The sequence below is a fragment of the Anser anser genome (assembly GCF_964211835.1).
Source record: "Anser anser genome assembly, chromosome: 3".
Classification (NCBI taxonomy): Eukaryota; Metazoa; Chordata; class Aves; order Anseriformes; family Anatidae; genus Anser; species Anser anser.
Window position 1 is genome coordinate 108,114,607 of NC_139722.1, and position 19,091 is coordinate 108,133,697.

Here is a 19,091-nt window from a genome sequence, read left to right on the forward strand (position 1 = left end):
TCAACAGGAAAGGATTTCGTGGTGAACAAGTCAAAGCCATGTCAGATTTTCACAGGCAGCACTAAGGAGCAGTTTCCCAGAGCACATAAAGTAACACAAAGGAATCAAAACTTAAGCCTATAGTCAGTCCCAGGAATGTGAAATATAATAGATACAGCAGTTAACTGGCTGCTTTTCCAAGAAACAGAGCAAATTAGCACAAGACAAGCCCTCTCCACATAAATGCTGGTGGACCTGCAAGGTCACAGAGCAATTTCTTGTTTCTGCAGACCAGCCATATTGCTCCCCAACCCTTGTAGCCTTTACTGAGTCCTTTCTTACTCATCTCCCTGAAGAAGAACGCTGTCCGCGCTCCCGCAGGATTTCATTTCAGAGAAGCAGGAAGCATCCTCTCTTGGCCATACATGAGTCTTCTAAATTTCAATGAAAAAAAGATGATGGAACGACAGCTTAACAAACAGTATAAATACGGGTAGGCTTTTTCAAGGGAAGGGCTTTAATTCCATTCATAAAGACAATTTTTCTCCTTTCCAAGTACAGCTAACTCGTAACATCAGTTAACATCAAAAATTTTCACGTAGTCATAAAGCAGGCTGAAATGTGCATGGATGTTAGGGCACACAGCTCTTGGATGGGCTCTGTTTTCCTCCCACCAACTCCTGGCTACACAAAAACATACATGTCCACCTTCCTGCTGTTACCAAAATGAAGAGTTGATGGAAAAGGAACAGGACAGTGGGTATGGTTCATGTTTTAAAAGCGCTGACTGGCCTTCAGTCAGGCAGCAGCCAACTGCCAACTCACTGCTTTTCTGCAGTAAAAACCAGGGAGAGAGAAAAGTTGCTAAACTGTGCAAACAAACTTTTTTTTCTTAAATTCTTGGCTATTTCTTTTTTTTTTTTTTTCTCCTCTTTACTTTTTTTGCTCTCTCTCACATTACTGTGAAATCACCACCTAGATGCTTCCAAGAACTGGCACTAGCTCACCTCTGCCCTCTGCCCCCTCCCAGCTGCACACAGGTTGCTTCTACTAACTAGAGCCTGCGTTTCAAACCTCGCCACCGACTTTTGTTCTGTCTGTAGCAGGAGGAGGTGGATGCTGGCTGGAGCCTGCGAAGCTGGCTCTGTGGTTAGACGTGTGCCCAATGGGCTGATCTGCAGCATCAACAACTGGCAGATAGGCTGCACGATTTCAAAGAGCTGATTTGGCAGCTGTTGTGTCCTCCCTCACCTAGCTACGAGCCTACTTGACATCTTGTTCCTGAACACAAAACACTGCGCACTACAAGAACTTCACATTGAGCACAGGGGCAACGGGGGGGAAGGAAGGCCGCAGGGAAGGGACAGAACAAAGATATCTCCTCTGAGCCTTTCACTCAGGATCACGTGAGTTCACACACACTTCATTATTCCTAAAACGTGGTTCCAGTATTGCAGTTCTGGCCTGTGTAGAGCTTTCCTAAAGTCAGCATACAGCTATATGCACCAATACGCATTCCCCTTCACGAATTCAAGACACCGTTCCTAACAGAGCAATCAAATCACAGAAACACTGCGGATGATTTAAGTTTAGATGTTCATTTTCCATAAACGAAAACAGAAACAGAAAAGCCTGCAACTTTAGATAGGTTTCAAAATTTGAAATCCATGGGGCCCCTCTGAAATGAACAGTTGTTTTTTTGTGGTTTTTTTTTGTTTGTTTTAAATCAGTGGGGCTCTCCAAAGTAACAGTGTCAGAAAAGCTCCCCATAAGGATATCAGTCTTCCAGTGGCTTCAGCATGTCCCAGTTGGCATTTCCAGGCCTCTCCCTTGGAGAGCATGAACCAATCCCTTTGGATTGCACTTTCAGCACACAATACAGCACTGCTGATGTTAGAAGTCCTAGGGAAAAAGGCATAGGTGTGTTCCAGCTCTCACGTGACAGCCAACGTCCTCTGCTGAAAGCCATGCTCGACAGGCTGGGCTTCTCGCACATTCTCCCCAACAGCTCGGACAGATCAGCGCCGCAGTCTGAGAAAGAACGCATGCTTGCACTCCTTGCTGTCCAAGGGATAATATTTGTCATAAAAATCCAAAATGTATTCTTCAGTCTTAAATCCAAATTTTTGGTAGAGCAGCATAGCAGGGTTGCTTGCAGAGACGTGAAGGGTTACGTCTTTGCCCATGCAGGTCTGCCAAGGGAGGAAAAGGAAAAAAAAAAAAGGTATCACAGCAAGAGAATGAGAAAGCCTCTGGGGGAATGCGGAGGTGAAGAGATTCATCAGTTCTGGTATTTAAGTTACTGAGGAAACGTGAGAAAATCGCAGGTCTCGACACAGAAGTTGCCACACATAGCACCAGCTGAAACGTGAAGGGAGGCCAGCTACTGTTCCTCAGAAGCTTTGTTTCTGAGAAATGGGGACCCTCTGACAATAAAAGCAAGGCTTTGGATTATAATTTCTCAGCTTTCCATTGTCAAATTCTAAGCAATTGTTCATTAAAAATAATCTCAGCATACAGCACTAATCTCAAACACTTAATAACAACGGCCTGAAGAAAAGACAAAACATGCCAAAGGATCAAGCGCTGTGCTCCTCCCCATCAGCAAACAGAGCTGAACTCTCTGGGACCGTGCTGCACCACCACACCACCTCTGGGCTGTCACACTGGAACTCCTCTACATCCCACCCAGCTCCTCTCCCATCCTTCAGGGCACAGCACTCCCCTCCCGAGAAGGCAGGGGAGTTCAGACAGCAAATGGCATCGCTGAAGTTACCGTAAAGATCTGAGATTATACGGGCATCTTTATCTTTGATAAAGCCATAATATAATAATAAAGTATTTTTTTCTTGCTTTTATCTAGTGCTTTAATAGCATTCTCTGTATATTGCATGTATGGTAACTCTAAGTGGCAATAATAACACCCTTTAGGAAATCTACCTGGTAGATCACTTGAAGGGAAACGGCCTCACAGAGATTTAAGAAAAAAAAAGTGAAATAATGAGAAGCCATTTTGGGGAAAAGGAGGTTGGAACGAGATCATGAAGAAGTTTGGTCCTCGCCACTTCCATCAAAACAATTTTTGTTAGATTATGCTGTCCCCAAGAACTCACCCCCAACTTAAGCACACTGATCTTTATCTTCAGTAGACAGACCTTCACCCAAAGGATAAAGGTGGCCTTAGCTACAGAGAGCAGACCCCGGTATCAGCCCAAGTGGGCTGCGAAGCAGCACACACAGCCTGGCAGTAGAGGGAGAGAAGATCGCTGTCACCACTTCTACATGAGCGACTGCCATCTACCACTGGCATATGCAGCAGTGGAAAAATAAATCTAACAGGAGCTGAACATACAGCGGTGATCTCTCACTGCTAGCAAGTCTAATCAGCCTCAGACCTGCCTGGCTGTTCTCCACGTGATAATTTAACGCTGGTCTACCTGAAACAGAAACAGGTTAATCGGTGTCATAGGTCCTACATTAATTGGTGCCATAGGTCCTACAAAAAGCTGTGGCGATTCCCCACATCTGACTTGCAAATGCATCCCAGTCCTGCTGGAGAGACAGGAGTCCGGTTGCTGGATCCCTGCAAACCTTGGCTCATCTCTGTGCCTGTTGTTAGTAGGTGTTGACATCTCACATCAACTGACTGCAGTTGAGGGCAATTTACTTAAACACTTCACGCAGAGAGGCTCAGGAAATGCAAGAGGTGAATTTAAAATAGATTGCTCTGCATGTTGATGCAGGCTAGTAACCAGGGAGAGGTGGGCACTGCAGAAAGCTTTGTTGGTAGAATTACCCTCAGGTGGCCAAGAGGAGCTGCTCTTGGTGGAAACTGCTTTTCTAAGGTACAGATCATTGTTCCCAAGGATTTGCCAGCACTCCCTATCTCTCCTTAGCCAAATGAGTACAAGTAAAAACAGTTTCAATGGTGAGTTTTTACTAGCGCAGCTCATCTCAACTAAAACAAGTTAGGGAATCTTTCACCTCAGCAGCTCTGCCATGAGAGCTCAGGGAGTATTAAAACCGTGGGTCCTGAGGATGCACAGCTGGGCTCTGAAAAAGGACATCTGTCTGCATCCTTACTCAAATTTGTGCAATTTAATCCAAGGAAGTAAATGGAATCAAGGCCACCTGAAAGACAGCACTCATTCAGTGGTTTAATGAAGTTTAACTGCTTTAACACTACCCCTTTAGTTAGCTCAGATTAATTTTTCCAAGTGTCCCTGCGCAACAAAGCCCAGTACAAGCCAGTCTAAACAAATCTGAATGAGGTTGCAAACACTTTATCTTCAACTCTAATGCATTTGAACCAGTGTATTTTAGACGTGAACGAGAATGATTAAGATCAGTAAGTGATTTCATGCAACTGCACTAGTCCCAGAATAAGCTTTCAGGTGTAGATAAGAAAAGCTACCATGTATTCTAACCGAACTATTACCTCTGTTACCAATTTTTCCTTTCAAACCCCAAATTTACAGTACTACTGTTATGTGAACATTATTTTATGTGAACATATTTTTTCATTACCTGAATAAGATGATAGATCATGAAGGTTGCAATTCCAGCTCTCCTCCACTCAGGGTGAACAAACAGAAAAGAGATGTAAGCTTCATTGTATTTCACATCTGGCACCATAAAGCCAAAGGCAATAATAACTTTTTTGTAAAGGACAACAACACTGAAGTCTGGATACTGTAGGCATTCTGACAAATCAATTCCTGCAGAGAAAGAGAGAAACAGCAGTTGAAGGCACTGCAAACCAAGCAGAAAGCAGACTATATTGTGTCACACTTCCACGGAAATTCAGATTATTAAGCCCTTTTGTAAACACTTGATTTCTTCCTTTTGCCTTATTGCAAGGCTCTGTGATTGACAGATGCTTCAACCAAGCCCTTAGACAAAAATGAGATTTTTGGCACTGATGTCAATAGGTGCAGAAGTTAGCATAGCACGCACAAAGGGGAAGACTCCTTTACTAGTGGGGATTCTGGAACAAAGAAGTTAAAGCCAATCTCCTTCCAAATGACCTAAGGATAAAACTAAAACCAAAAAAACAAAAAAAAAGGAATGGGTTTAATACATATATATGTATATATATATGTATATGTCACTATGTCAGCACCCAGCTAATCTTTCCTTAGTTTGTATTCTGAGCCATATCAGCAGACTGTTAAGAATCCAGTTCTAGACATGCATATGGATAAAGTTACTTGCATGTGCAAATGTTTGCTGGATTGGGTCCCAGTAAGTTTGTGCCCCTTGCCTGGGGCTCCTAAGGGCTACGGTACCACCGGAGGAAAAGGGCCAGGCCAGCAGCGGGCCGGCATGCACCATCACCGTTCCACTCTGCAAACGCCGAAGGACCTGCCCGCAGACAAGCAAAGGGCGCAATTCAGAGTGTATCAGCTACTCCGTCCTCTTCCTCCTGCAAACTCTCTCCGGGTGCAGCAGACCTGAAATGGGGTTTCAGCTTTGGTAGTGTTACCTGCAAACAGTTCTTGTCTCTTTCTCTGCCTGGCCTTGACCTCCTCCTGCTTCTTCCATTGCCTGTACTGAGCTGTTTTGTGAGCTACACTGTGAACCCGACCGCAGCTTTCAGCACTATCAAAATGTTTGCTTTTAGTGTGCAAATTCTCTAATCTGGGGACTGAAACAGCCTCCCTGGCAGCGGTGCTTCTATGAGTCAGAGGCTGGACAGAAACACCTGAAGGCAGTGACTTCTGAGCGGAGTTTGTTACCCTGCCTAACCACGCTGCTGTTGCAGCCTAAGAACATCTACGCGGCATGTTAGGGCCAAGCAGTTTAGCTCACAGCACTGAAGCCTGCTTGGTAATTTGGCTGGGTAGACAGGCCCTAAACGAAGCGCAAGACATGGCAGTCATGCCATAAATGCTAGTTTCAGCCTCAAACTGGCGATCAAAGATATATTTTGAACGTGGGGTAACAAAATAGCAGAGTATGTTTTCCAGCAATGTTTATCGCTCTTGATGAGATGCAAGACTTCATAAAGCGCTAGGCATAAAAAAGCGGGTGAATTATTTTCCTGCTCGAGAGTGAGCAGGGTGGAGTAAGACGTGGGAGGAATTGATTGGCAATAGGGAGCAGCGTTAATTATCTCAAGGCTGCAATTGACTGTGAAGTGCCTTACAGCGTGTCTGTACAGGAGCACTACATTGCCCTGAGCGCTCTGGCGTCGATGAAGTGGTGCCGTCCCCTCAGCACGCAGTTATTCCTGCAGGAAGGTGCTTAGCTCAGTAGGGTTTACCACTTGTTTGCTCAGGAGATGTTTCCCGTTAGGACACGAAGGCACCAGATACCGTGAGAGGAATCTTGCTTTGTGAGAGGAATCTTGCTTCATGTCAGCTCATTTGTGGTAACTACCTGCGAGCTCGTTTCTGCCGTGAGAGGAACAAGAAAAGCTCTGACAGGAAGGATTTGTAATAACTAAGGTCTGGACACACAGCACCTTGTGAAGTGCCCAAGAACTCAGTCAACAAGACAGCATCACTACTAGAACGCGTCCGGGTGTGCCTAAGTGCATTAAACGTGGCTTAGTGATGGTATACTTGTTAGGTCAGGCTGATGTTTGGGATTCATGATCTTGGAAGTTCTTTTCCAACCTAACTGACTTTATTTTAGCTTAACATACCCTCCTAGCTGCGTATCCCACCCTACCACCACTTCAGCAATTACACCAGCCCATTGTGAAGCTAAACCCTTGGTGTCCACGCAGACACTGTGTTTTATCTCCTGAAGTATCACATCCTCACTTCTCTCTCCTACTGAAACAGACCAAGGTACAATAATCCTATTATCCCAGCCCCAGAAAATGTACACCATGGAAGAAATTTTGATTCCTGTTATGGAGGCTGATGGGAGTGTCAGCTTTCTGATTTAACGATGCACAGTCCATAGGAGGGTGGAACACGCCCACGCTCCTTATGTTAAATAAAACAGGGTGAGTCCTGAAGAACTTAATGAAGGTACAAACCAACTTGGCCAGAACTTCAAATGCATTATCAGAAGAGAAGAGTCTATGACAAAGGGGTTCAGCCTCTGTGAGGATTGCAGAGTGTCTCACGAGCTCCAAAACAGCTTGTGAACGGGAAGACACGCCAAGTTATCTACCCCTGCACTGTACAATTTGGACAGTAAGAAGCACAAATAGCTCTGATCCTGACTGCAGCTTATGAGCGCTGCTGAACTACAAACAATGTTGAATCACTATCTGCAGATCAAAATGTAAAGTAAACAGTTACTTGGAATAAAGGTGTGGACTGTTTACACTGGGCCTTCTAAATTAGTCTGCAGTGTTGACTGCTGATCAGAAGCTGATCCAGGCATTAGATGAACATTACAATTCTTATTTCATAAGAATTTAAGACAACAGCCACATAACTGCAGCCCCAATCCCACCCCGTAAAGGGCAGCCACTGTCCCAGGGATCTTACAATTAAAGAGATGATTCATAAAAATCAATACCCAGCTTCTCCCATACATTGCAAATACCGAGGCTTGAAGCAATAAAGAACACCATAGCGAAGTTTACAGTAGTTAGCAATTCCCAGCTTTCACTCCAATGAGCATTGGATCTCTGGCATAAAGCTGTTTGTTTACATCGAGCCCCCACCCCAAGCTGGATTCTGCTGGATGGTTGATTTTAGTAACTGTCTATTCCTATTGGCATCAATGGTGTTACCCAAAACAACCTGTTTCTTTAAGTGCTGTGCTAATTAGGGCCTAATTGCCCAGTTCTAAATGATCTCAAAAACCAAAAGACACCAAACTCATGTCTCCATCTCAACTACATTCCTATGACATCAGATAATAGTTTTCTAAGAACTGAGCCAGACACCAACTGAAGACACTTTTGGCCAAAATTTTTTTTTTTTTTCTGAACAAAACCACTTCCTTCTTAGAAAACCAAGCACCGAAGGAATCTTACCAGGCCAGAAGAATTCGTGGCACATGGAGTTTATAGTGGGGATGTGATTAGGGCGAACATAGCAGTAATCAACAGGTGCTTCTGGCTCAGCCTTCCAGTGAAGATTATTCCTGTGTGGATGCGCCCGGATTTCTGCCAGCAGCCTGAGTTTTGGGGGCTTTGTCTCATAGTCACGCCTGCCAGTTAAAAGGGAAAGCAAACACAGAAGGTGAGTGAGCAACAATAAATGCTACCACAGCTGAACGGGTACTGCCCATGAAATATTTTCTGACATGCTCAACTTGGAACAAAAGAACAGTCTTCCATTCATGTGGGAAAACAGCACCCAGCTCAGCAAAAACAGCCTCGTGCCAGAGGCCAGGACGCTTCCTGGATCCACAGCACACTGAGCCAGCCTGTGGTAACAGCAGGACCAAGGGTGTTATGGGCTTCCCCTAAAAGCAGGCGCAACTTGCATTCAATGACTACGGTGACTCCTCCTCTGCCCTGTTTTCTCTTCGAGATTCTCCTTCCTACTGCAGGGATGAGCGGGGATCGCTGCCCAAAAGAAAAGTGTCCCCTCCCACAAAGACACCTCTTCGCCACTGCCCAAGAAATGTGGGCTGCTGCTTCCCAGGCCAAGAGCAAATTCAACCTCTGTCCATCCGTACCTGATATAAGGTTTCAGGACACGGGATGTGTAAGGGCTGACGATGCTGTGGTCTGTCAGGAGGTCTTCTGAGCCTACCAATCGATACAGAAACTTTGTCGTCTGCTGTCGGTATCCCTTCATGGCAGGCAGCATCGTCTGTGCGTACAAAAAAAATCCAGAACACATCAGGAAAATTAGTCAGTGACTTAAGACAAGGGAATCACGTCAACAGAGAAAGAATAAGGGCCTTTCACTGTAACAGGATGATCTGGACCCACAGGATGACGGTCCTACCTCGGAGGACTCTGCAGTGCACTCTCAGGTTCAGCACCCAATGCTATGAGCTGCACATACTGCTCAGCAAAGCACTGCAGGCAACTTCTCTCCAGCATGGCATGAAAGAGCGGTTAGGTACTTCCAGGCCTCCACCATCAGCGTTTGTGCAGCGTTTGTGTCTTATACTGATAGAAAGCTGTACTGATTGAACATTGCCTGAGAAGAAAGGGGCTTGTGAGATAGTGGGGACAGAGCCCCACGTCAAAATGAGCCTTGTTCACAGAATTCTTTTCATTTTCATGGTATCCCCACGGTGGTGCTGTTCTCTGCAGCAAGAGCTCTGAGAAAACAGTATCGAAAACCACTTAAATTTGATGACACTCACCTGGTACCTGTCCAAGATCCTGAAGTCCTGACTAGTAGTTCTGTACGTCGCTTGCCCTACCGGGGACCTGGAAACACCTCCTTCTTTGGCTCCATAAATCCCATCAACCAAGAGCAGCGCAGCATTCACGACCTGGTCCAAGTCAAAGAGTGGCAGCCCTCGTTCCCTCTTGGCCTGCCTCACTATCAGCTTGCGCCTCAGTCTCCGGGCCTCTGGGGTCATGCTCATGGCATTGGGACAGGCTTCCAATCTCTTCAGCAGCAGCTTTTCCTCGTAAATACTAACAGAGGTATGCTTGGGAGCTCGGGGTTTAGCATCCTTCTCCACCTGCGGTTTCCTCTTGTCTCGCCCCCGCACCTGCAGCGATGTGTTTGACTCTTCAGGATCTTCGCTGTCACCTTCCATCCTTTCTGTTTTTTCTTCTTCACTCTCCACCTCTTGCTTGATCTGCTCAGCTGTCTTCACTTTTTTTCTGCCTGCTATCACGGCCCCAGCACCAGCAGTCCCACTGGGAGGGGGAACGTACTCTATTCCCGGGTCTATGACTCCATCCCCTTCCATCTCCTCATCATCTGTTCAACAGATCAAAAAAAAAACCAGGAAAAAAAAACCATAAAGTCCCATTTCAAAGATGGTTCTTTGCAGGACATTTCTGCTAAGGAGAAATTACATGGGTTTACCCAACACACTCCATTTTCTATTTACTTTTGGGCCTCCAGATTTTGGACAGGGGGCACATTAAGGGGTCCTATTTCAGGACCCCTTAGGTCTCCTGCCCTTGGCATCCAAAAACATTGCATCCTGAGCTATATGCTCATGCTCTTTGGCAAACATTAAATTGTTGAAAATTCCTGAAGACTGGCAATCAAATGATCAAGCTCTATTTTTAGCTAGCATACCCTGGAGAAGTTCAGTTTAAAATCAGGGAACGACAAAGAGGTAGTACAAAAGGAGGGCATTTGACCCTCTGCAGAGCATGTCCAACAAGAACTGCTTTACCCTCTACTTCCTCAGTTAGAGAGGTCTGACTCCTTAAAGTACTACCAACATTTAGCCTTGCATTTCTGCTTTGCAACCCGACCAAAATTTACGATCTGTTAATTAGGATGTTGTTGCTAGGTGAAATCTTCTACCCATTGGGTATTCAGGATGCCTCAGAAGACAATGGTGGTTCCTTCTGGTCTCAGAAACTGACTACAACTGTGAAAACCTATTTAAGACTTCCATGCAACCAAGACAAACAGAATTTTACCAGTTACTTTCCACCTTTTCTTGAAGACATCCTGCAGCTCATTGGAAGTTTCTTTTTTATTTAAATGTTTTCCTTGATAACTATGTGTGGATTATTATTAGACAAAAAACTTAGCATCTCTTACCATGAAACAGAGCCTGTGGCGGCATGACGTCTGGGATGAGATCCGCTTCTGAGAGAAGACTAGGAGTAGCTGAATGCGAGGCTGGAGTGCCGGGAGCAGAGAAGTCCAGAGATGGGGAAGGAGAAGGGCTTGTCAGAGGCGTGCGGTCTGAAGAGCTCAAGGAGGAAAAGTCAATCACCTCGCCTTTCTCAAGGACGATATCGGGACGACGGCCTCGACTGGTGAATTTAACAGGAGTGGAGGAAGTACTGCGGTCCAGGAAGCCAGCTGCCTCCTTCTGGGCTCGCCGAATATCCTTGGCTTCCTGAGTGCGAGATCTCTTCTCCTTCAGCTCCATGGCTGATTCGACTGGATTGCGGCTCACTCGTTTCCTGAGGCCTTCCACAGTAATGATGGGATCCAGAGGTGGCTTTGAAGCTGCTAAAGAAGTAGCTTGCTTATTCTAACAGACACCGAGCTTCTGCAGTCACTGTATACGTGCTTATGGTCATAAGGACAGATTAGCTAGAAATTTTAGAAGATGTATTTTCAAAATATACAAGAAATTCATTCCAAGGCATGTAGCATAAAGTTAATGCATTGCTAGAGCCTCACTTAAACCCCAATTTTGCTTCTCTGCACAGAAGGGAATTTGCATCCAGTGTGGACAAAAGAAAAAAAAAAAGAAAAAAAAAACATTCCCCAGGGCAAAGAGGAACAGAAGAACAACATATTTCAGTCGCAAAAAAATGCACAAATCTCAAAAGCCTTACAATCAGTTAGCACAATGCAAAAAGGCACTGAAATGAAATATAAAAGGCTTCTCATACTACAGTACATGCAACAGAATCCTCTTAAATCAGCCGTTCCAGCAGAGCAAAACTAAGACAAAAAATCATGCCCTGTAACTATCCATGCACATGAACACGTCATTTTAAGTAAACTTTTGTCATGCCTTCCAGCTCTGGCCCAGCTGGGAACCTAAACACCATTTTGGAAACAGTTACCTTTTGCCTTCAGTGCAGATGCAGACAGCTTCTCTCCTTCAGGCTTCATTGTTGGGGGTTTATTATGAACCAGTTTCCACCAGCCTGGTTCTCCAAATTCCTGGGCCCCTGAGCGGAAGAACAAGGGGCTCCCCACAGAGAGACAGCCAGCAACTGTGCTCCACCATGTCGAGGTCTTTTTCCTACAGTGGGAGATATGCAAAAAAGTGTTAGGTCCCCACTCACCAGCTACGCCTTCATCCTGAAGCCTCCTTCCTCCACAAAGATGGAAAGGGCATTGTGCTTCAGCCACTGACTGCGATCCCTATGCTCCAGTCCTCGAAAAGGTGAGGGATTGATGAATTTGTTCTCAAGCAGAGAACCATTCAGGACAACCTAGAGCATATCAGTGGGCTCTGACATACAAAGAGCTGCATACATATGTTCCATACATAAATGCCACACAATTACAGCACGGCGAGAAGTCATTTTTCTTCTTTTGTCAATGAGTCACACTACGCTCAGCCTACAAAGGACACTGCCACTGGCACCCCAATCATTCAAACACTCATGTTCCTACCTTAGCTAACCATAGTCCTCTTAAATCAACCACTTATCTACAGCAAAACATGAACAGGATCCTAGTGATAGCTGTGTTGACCTGACATTACAAGGACATATCCCCTAATTGAAGACAGCAAACAGGACTCTGGGTACACAGGATGGGAGAGGTAAGGGAAAGATAGTAATAAAGGTTTCACTTCACATAAAAGGAAAGAGGAACTTAATTTAGACATCTGCTTTGGCGACTTTGAGATTTCAACACATTTAGCAAAGCCTGTTCCCAAAGCTGTAGGACAGAATCCTGAAGGCTGGGGGCGTTGGGATTCAATGACTCCGCTCTCCATAGCTGCAGCTGTGCCAGGCACTGCAGAGAAGGAGAGCCAGGGGCCTGAGAAACCACTGAGGACAACTGAGCTGCAGAAACTGTCCAGGGAACAGAGGAAAACCTACGCTTGTCCCACAGACGTATAAGCATGAGCTGTATTTGAGCCCTGTCTCTGCTTGGGGTTTTCTGTCAAAAAACCTATCCTGTAGCACAACAAAGTGGATCAGCATACCTGCATCAGCCACCCTCACTGAGCTGTTTCTGAATCACATTTTTGGCCACCTGGAGGCAGGGAGCTGCATTTACGCCTTTCGCTTCCCAGGACAGTGTGCTATAGTGGGCACCTGAGCACTTCCTGGCCTTCTAAGAACTTGTCACGGGGCTAATGTAAATATCATTTAGGAAAGAAAGTAAGAAGAAATATTTAAAAATGGCTCGTGGCCAGTAACTGAGATACTCCCTTGAATATGGGAGAATCTAGTTCATGGTACAGAGTCTCAAACCGTATTTGCACGGGCTCTCAGGATTCCTTCTTGCCTTTGCACACCCCCACTGGCCAACATTTCAGTACCTGGGCTGGGGCTGGCTGGGCAACTATTTGTTGCTGTCTTGAGTCTTGCAATTACATACCTTACAGTCATGTCCCTCAGACACGGGGGATTAACATCAAATGCCCCAGTTCAGAGTCTGAAGCATCTATAGAAGCTACTGTGTAATATGCCAAGGATGTAAAGCGTAGGCTCCACCCCAGCTAGTCCAGGCAAGGCAGGGAGCACATGTCTGAGGCCAGCGATCACTTCATCTGAATTCAATCAGAGCCAGGAGCACCCAGTTCACAAGGCGGGTCTCAAAAGACAGCGGCAAACACTGGGAGGCGATGGCTCCCTGAGCAAGGGACAACGGGCCATCAGCTGCCTTCCTGGAAGGGTCCTGGTTGTTTCCGGAGGGGACCAACATTGCTGAGAACAGAGCAAGGAGGCGCAAACGTGCAATGGAAGCAAAGCCAAACAGCAAATCTGGTTAGGGAGAAACCAGGTCTTAAAAGAGAAAAATCCCTGCAGGGAGGGGGAAGTCTGTGAAATCAGTAAATTTACAACTTTGGAGGCTTGCTCATTTCCTTTCCCGCCTCAACAGCACATGCATTAACAGTGACATTTATTTTTTGGCAGTTTCAGCATGCTCAGAAAAAAACATGTGACATTCACCTATACAAGACACGAGTCATTGTGCCACAAAAGGCTAGCGTTTATAAAAAGTGCTCTTATTCTTACAGCTTCTTTCTTAAAATGCACAATGACCGTGAAAAGACATTCCCATGGTTTGCAATACCTACTAAGTAAGAGCTATTATTAAGACCCAAAACAAGCTAAAAGACAAAGCCCATTTCCCCTTTTTGGGAACTTGGTCCATACAAGCTTTATAGCTGAGGAACATGGTGCTTTGCTGAAGCTCTTTTTTGCTTTAAAGCCCAGGCAGAAGATAACAAGGTTAGCCCATCCACTGTGCCAACTTAGACTGAAAGGTTCTGTGGGTTCACTACCTACAGAAAGACAAGAAACACCCTCAAAATATACGCATCTCCATTGCTTCTCTGACTTTTTTCCCCCTCTCCTTGAGAAATGCTTACCCCTTCTCAAGATTACCCCTCTTGCCTAAGTTCAACTTCTTAATAATGAGTCCTCCAGTTTTCTGGCTAGCTAGGCTCAGCAGATGTCACTGAATTAAACAGGATTCTTGTCCAGTTTTAATTCACTTTGCTCAGCAACCAGAGCCAAATGAAGAACAGGGAAACATCATGCCATTACCTGTTTCCTAACAAGAAAGTCCAGTGTTTCTCAATGAAAGCACAAATGTCTTCTTTCCACCTGAAGTACCCTTGACGGCCGGTTCCTTCCAGAGACAAATTGTACATTGCCAGCATAACAACCTGGAACAGAAAGAGGTGGATACCAGTGCATCTTTTCTGCTTCAGCTGGTGAGCTGCCACCCGGCCATGTGATGTCGTACGCACACAAATCTCTGCTGTCTCATAAATTTCTTATTTTTGCAACATCTCAAGCAATTTCTGCAATCCATCTTTGTCCTGTTTTCATGGTGCCCTTTCTAATTTTCCTATTGTTAGATGCACGTTCTGCTGTTTTTCTGAGATTTCTCCATCCCAGCAGAACAAAAGCCGCCTAACTATGCAGGTTTATGACGAGGCAAACTTTTGCACTGAGCAGTATAAATGAATTATATCACAACTGGGATCTGAATGTAGGGTGGAAGTATGAAAAAAAGTCTTTCAAAAAGAAAAAAAAAATTGTGACAAGTAATCCCACCACCTTATCCATCAGAAACATTGTGACCACAGTCTTTCTAGATACTTGCTGCTGCATTTCAAACTGAACAGAGGTTAAACTATGTAACGCTACATGGTATTTACTACTTAGTCTTGGTATGCAGGCGTTAAGTTTGTCACCATACCATTTTCGTTAAACAATACTTTTACAGATCTTCTACATGCTTCATAACCAACTTCAGTCTGACCTACTACAGGACAGGTTTGAAAAATAACACACCTTCTTCTAAGTAAACCCCAGGTGACCAACGGTTAAATATTTAATGAATGCATTTGAATACAACGAAAATCATAAAGCTAGGCTGGGATCATCTTTAACAATCACACAGCCTTGACTGGACACCACTTCTAATGGGGACCTATTTTTCCCTGCCACACAGGTTTGAAGTATTATTTTTTTTTTTGTTATTGGGGGTTGCTTTGTTTGTTTGTTGTTGTTTTTTAAACAGAGATGGTCTCCTAGCAGTGGGCAGTTGCTTTTGAAAATACATCACTGAAGACGCCAAAATGAAGAAATACAGACAGCCTTAATGTCCCCCATACTCTATTTCTGCCTCACAAGCCCTCTTACTGTGCTAACTATTTCTCTAGAATTTTGTATTGATAAAGTCAGGTGGGACAGTACTTCAGAACTTTAAATATATATATATGTATATATATATATCTATCTTTACAACTGGCCATAAGGATCTGTTGAGGTCACATAGTCTGAAAAAAAATCAGAAATCACTGTCCGCATTTTTCCTGCTTCAGACAGATCGATTTTACCACTTTCCTCAATTCGACATACTCAGAAGCAGCAGCTCTGGCTGCTGGAGGCTTAGGGGGTCCTTCTTCTTCACCAGTTTCGATCCCGTCTTTCCCTTCCCCATGCCACTCTCCTTCCGCTCTTCTGCACAGAGCTGAGCGTAACGCTAGCAGCCTTTGCTTCCCAGGTGTGTAATCTGCTGAAACTCCCCCACTCTGCCAGCCACAGACAGCTGCACTAACCTTTCCCAGCCCTGCCCTGGGCACCAACAGAAAGCACTGCAGAAGTTACAACTAATGTTTTAAATGAGCTATTATGAGGCAGCGCACTACCAGTGTCCCAAAGGACAAAAAGATGTCTTGCCCGTACTGCCCAATGTTTGGCCTGTGGAAGCACTTCACGCAGCAGCTCCTGCTTGATCAAATCCACTTCAAGCAGAAGTACCCAGCACCGCCTGCCCCGCCTCAGATTAAACCAGCCCCCTGCTCAGAACAAGATACGGTGCATCAGTCTACCCATGCAGCGGTTACTGCACGATGCAGAGTATTTTGATTGCTCAGGCGTGCAAGTGACTGAAAGAGCAGAATTCCGCAAGGACTACTGCTAGCAAGCAGGCAGCCAAGCCAGAGCTCTGCGTTCAGGGAGCTGGCAAGCTCTCTGTTTGTGTGTTGCCACCTCACAAGTTTTACATTTGTTCGTATATATAAAAAAAACTGTTCGTGCCTTGCAGCCAAATCGCAATTTGCTTCTCCAAACTTGCCTGAAGCCATGAAATTCACGAGCAACATGAATGAGGAAAAAGAAAAAAAAGAAAAATGAGGAATGTGGTTTGTGTGATTATATTTCAATTTACTTGCCAAATGCTCAAGTTCTAATCTGCAGGCAATCCCTAGCTAATTAATTTCTGAAGTTCACATATACGTTTCTTTGTCATCTATACCCAATCCTCCTTTTCTAGGCAGTACATACACAACAAACAACAATTTTAGAAAGTCCTGTGGTTATTCTCCTGGCACAAAGATTATACTTACTTGTTGCCACGTTAATCGCAGCCGTTCAAATTGCTCCTTCCCATCTTCTGAGCAATCCGAGCAAGTAAATCTGAAAAAGTTGTCTCCTTTGAGGTAGCTGAGCTGTTCTCTCAGTTGACCTAAAATGAATAGGCAAAAGATGAGATTTGCAGTCCTTTCATAGGAAAAATAATTCCCTACAACATCAGGCAGGGAAGTACTTTTTTCCTGGAGTCCAGAGACCAGCACTCCTTGGGAACGGTCTGGAACTCACTGTGACGTAAGGTATGGATCAGTTTTACAGTTGCAGCAGGCAGCAGTGACCAACTGAAAACCACAGGCATTAAAAAGGGGCATCTGAACACATGCACAAAGCCAAAGCATTTCCTCACTTCCTCTGCATTTTTCCCTCCTTCTTGCTTCCCCAGAATAATCTATATACTGCAATAAATAACTGTTTCCCCGCTCTACTTTAAAAAACAGCTGACTTGCTAACCCTCAATATAAGTTTGAACAAAAGTGATCTACTGGGATAGAGACAACTACAAAACCCCACACATCCAAAGTCAAAGGCTCAAATTCTGTTTCTGCAGCACAGCACGGGGAAAAAATATCAAACGAATCATGACTTCTAAACTCAACATGCATTAAAGAAATACGAAAAAATAAAAAATGAAATCACAAGACGGGGAAACAGTTAAGACCATAATATTTCTGAAATTCGCACACAAAAGGTCTTTCTCCAAAAGCATCACATCTCTTTTGTTATGTTACTACAGCAGACCAAGCACTTGCAATATATGGCTGCTCTGCTTTTGTAGTCAATTGCAGATCCAACTATAAAAGTCGCACCAATGTTTGTTGGAGAAATCCAAACCAACCGATTTGGTAGTTTAACAGAACGTCTAGATGGCAACTCAATGTGGAAAGCAATTATTTGCCTGAGCTCACTGGTAACTTTCACAAGTGTCAACTGATATCTGTATAACTGAACAATTAGCAAAGAGAACAGCATTTTCCTTTTTCCAGCTTGTTTACTTTACGCATTTGTATCTAGTTACTGTTGCTCTGTGACTGGCTTTTTCTGCTCTTTGGATTTGTTCCACGGCAACAAGAAAGAGGAACATCTTTGTAAAATAAAACCAATGGAATGTTAAATCGAGTGCTCTCAGGTGAGATACCTCATGCTACCTTTACTACCTTTACCTCTGATCTCTTTTTTTTTATAATTAATACATTTCAAGTTAATACGTCCCATTACCTGCACAGCATCTTAACGGTACTATGCTGGCTCCACTCCCTAACAGCACGGTGCTCACTAACCATGCATCGAGAGGAGATTTCTATACTAGGCTCCTGGCAAGCTCTAGGATGGCAAAAAGGGCAGCTCCGATACAGCTGCAAGGCAGATGCCAACTGAAGAGCTCGGTATTTCTAAACGCAGAAATAATAATAAGCACACATAAAAGCAGATAATAAAAAACAGTGCTTAGCAATTTTTAGGTTTTGCATCTAATAACAGGTCCAACAACGTAGAATCAGAAAGTAAAGCCAAGTCTATTACTTAGCTAACAGAATATATCATACGTCAAGCAGCAACAGCAAAAGGATCAAGTGATGTAGCTTGCTCTGAGTGCCTCCCACAGCTAGCTGCTAAGGGCTGGACACGCTTCTGTCAAAGCTGCATTCAATTCACATTCTGGACACACTTCCGTGAAACATGAATTAAATTCACATTATCGGGAAATCATCAGGGCTGAGATTTAGCCATAAACGTGGAAAAGGAAAAAAAAGTACCAGCACCTACAAAGCCCTGTTCCTCCCAGACCTCTGCAGAAAGTGTCTTCACCTGAGGGGAGTGAGAGGCTAAGACCCTTGGCCGAAGCCCCTTAGCAAGTCAGTGACAGACACACAGGAAGGCGTGCACGTTCCTGAAATCACACCCTTGGTTGGTTACCAATTAGAGCAGACAGTCCCATTTCTTGCAGGGAACGCCAGCCTCAGACACCCGCCTGGCTCTTGGATCAGCGTGCCCAACGCACGGAGCGAGCAGCACGAGGCTGCTGGGCTCCACGCAACGCCCGGGCAGCATTTCCTCCCCAGCACTGGGACGGAGCTGAACAAAAGCCATCCTGCAGAAGGCATCCAGGACAGCATGGATACCCGGTAAATCACAACCCTAGCAATGCCGACTACACGCAGGGAGGGCAACAAGAAACAGCAAAACCAGCCTCCTTACTTGCTGGAATCCACTTCTGGCATTTTTCGCAGTAGTAGGACATCTCCTCCATCCAGGACGCGTCGCCCTCGTCGCTGTTCAGCGAGTCTCCGCTCTGGTCGTGGGATAAATCCACCGAGGCCTGGTCTTCAGACTCCACGATCAGGAGGGTTTCTCCTTCCACCTCGCCCTCTTCCAGGCCCTCCGAGGTCGATGTCCTTGTGGCTTCATCATCGTGGCGGCTCAGCAGCCCGCTCATGTGGACGTTATTAGCCATCCCTCACCGCCTAAAGCAGGACGGTGTTTGCGCTACAAGGAGCCCACCATC

The 19,091-nt window shown here is 45.0% G+C and overlaps 2 protein-coding genes across 2 annotated transcripts in view; both read right to left on the reverse strand.

Annotated features, from left to right (window-relative positions):
- SEC23B (SEC23 homolog B, COPII coat complex component) overlaps window positions 1-5,354 on the reverse strand; it is a 57,119-nt gene extending 51,765 nt beyond the window's left edge. Inside the window, exon 1 of the mRNA XM_083827867.1 lies at window positions 5,344-5,354. The gene's annotated coding sequence lies outside the window, so the exon portion shown is untranslated. The remainder of the gene's footprint in view (window positions 1-5,343) is intronic.
- Window positions 464-19,041, reverse strand: KAT14 (lysine acetyltransferase 14). The gene is made up of 10 exons (XM_083827865.1): window positions 18,785-19,041; window positions 16,567-16,685; window positions 14,252-14,373; window positions 11,579-11,760; window positions 10,593-11,009; window positions 9,217-9,788; window positions 8,575-8,711; window positions 7,925-8,100; window positions 4,507-4,697; window positions 464-2,171 (listed from the first exon to the last, which is right to left on the reverse strand). Exons 1-10 carry the CDS (start codon window positions 19,038-19,040, stop codon window positions 1,998-2,000), a joined length of 2,346 nt encoding a protein of 781 aa, XP_083683991.1. The 5' UTR covers window position 19,041; the 3' UTR covers window positions 464-1,997.
- Between the last annotated feature and the right edge of the window lie 50 nt (window positions 19,042-19,091).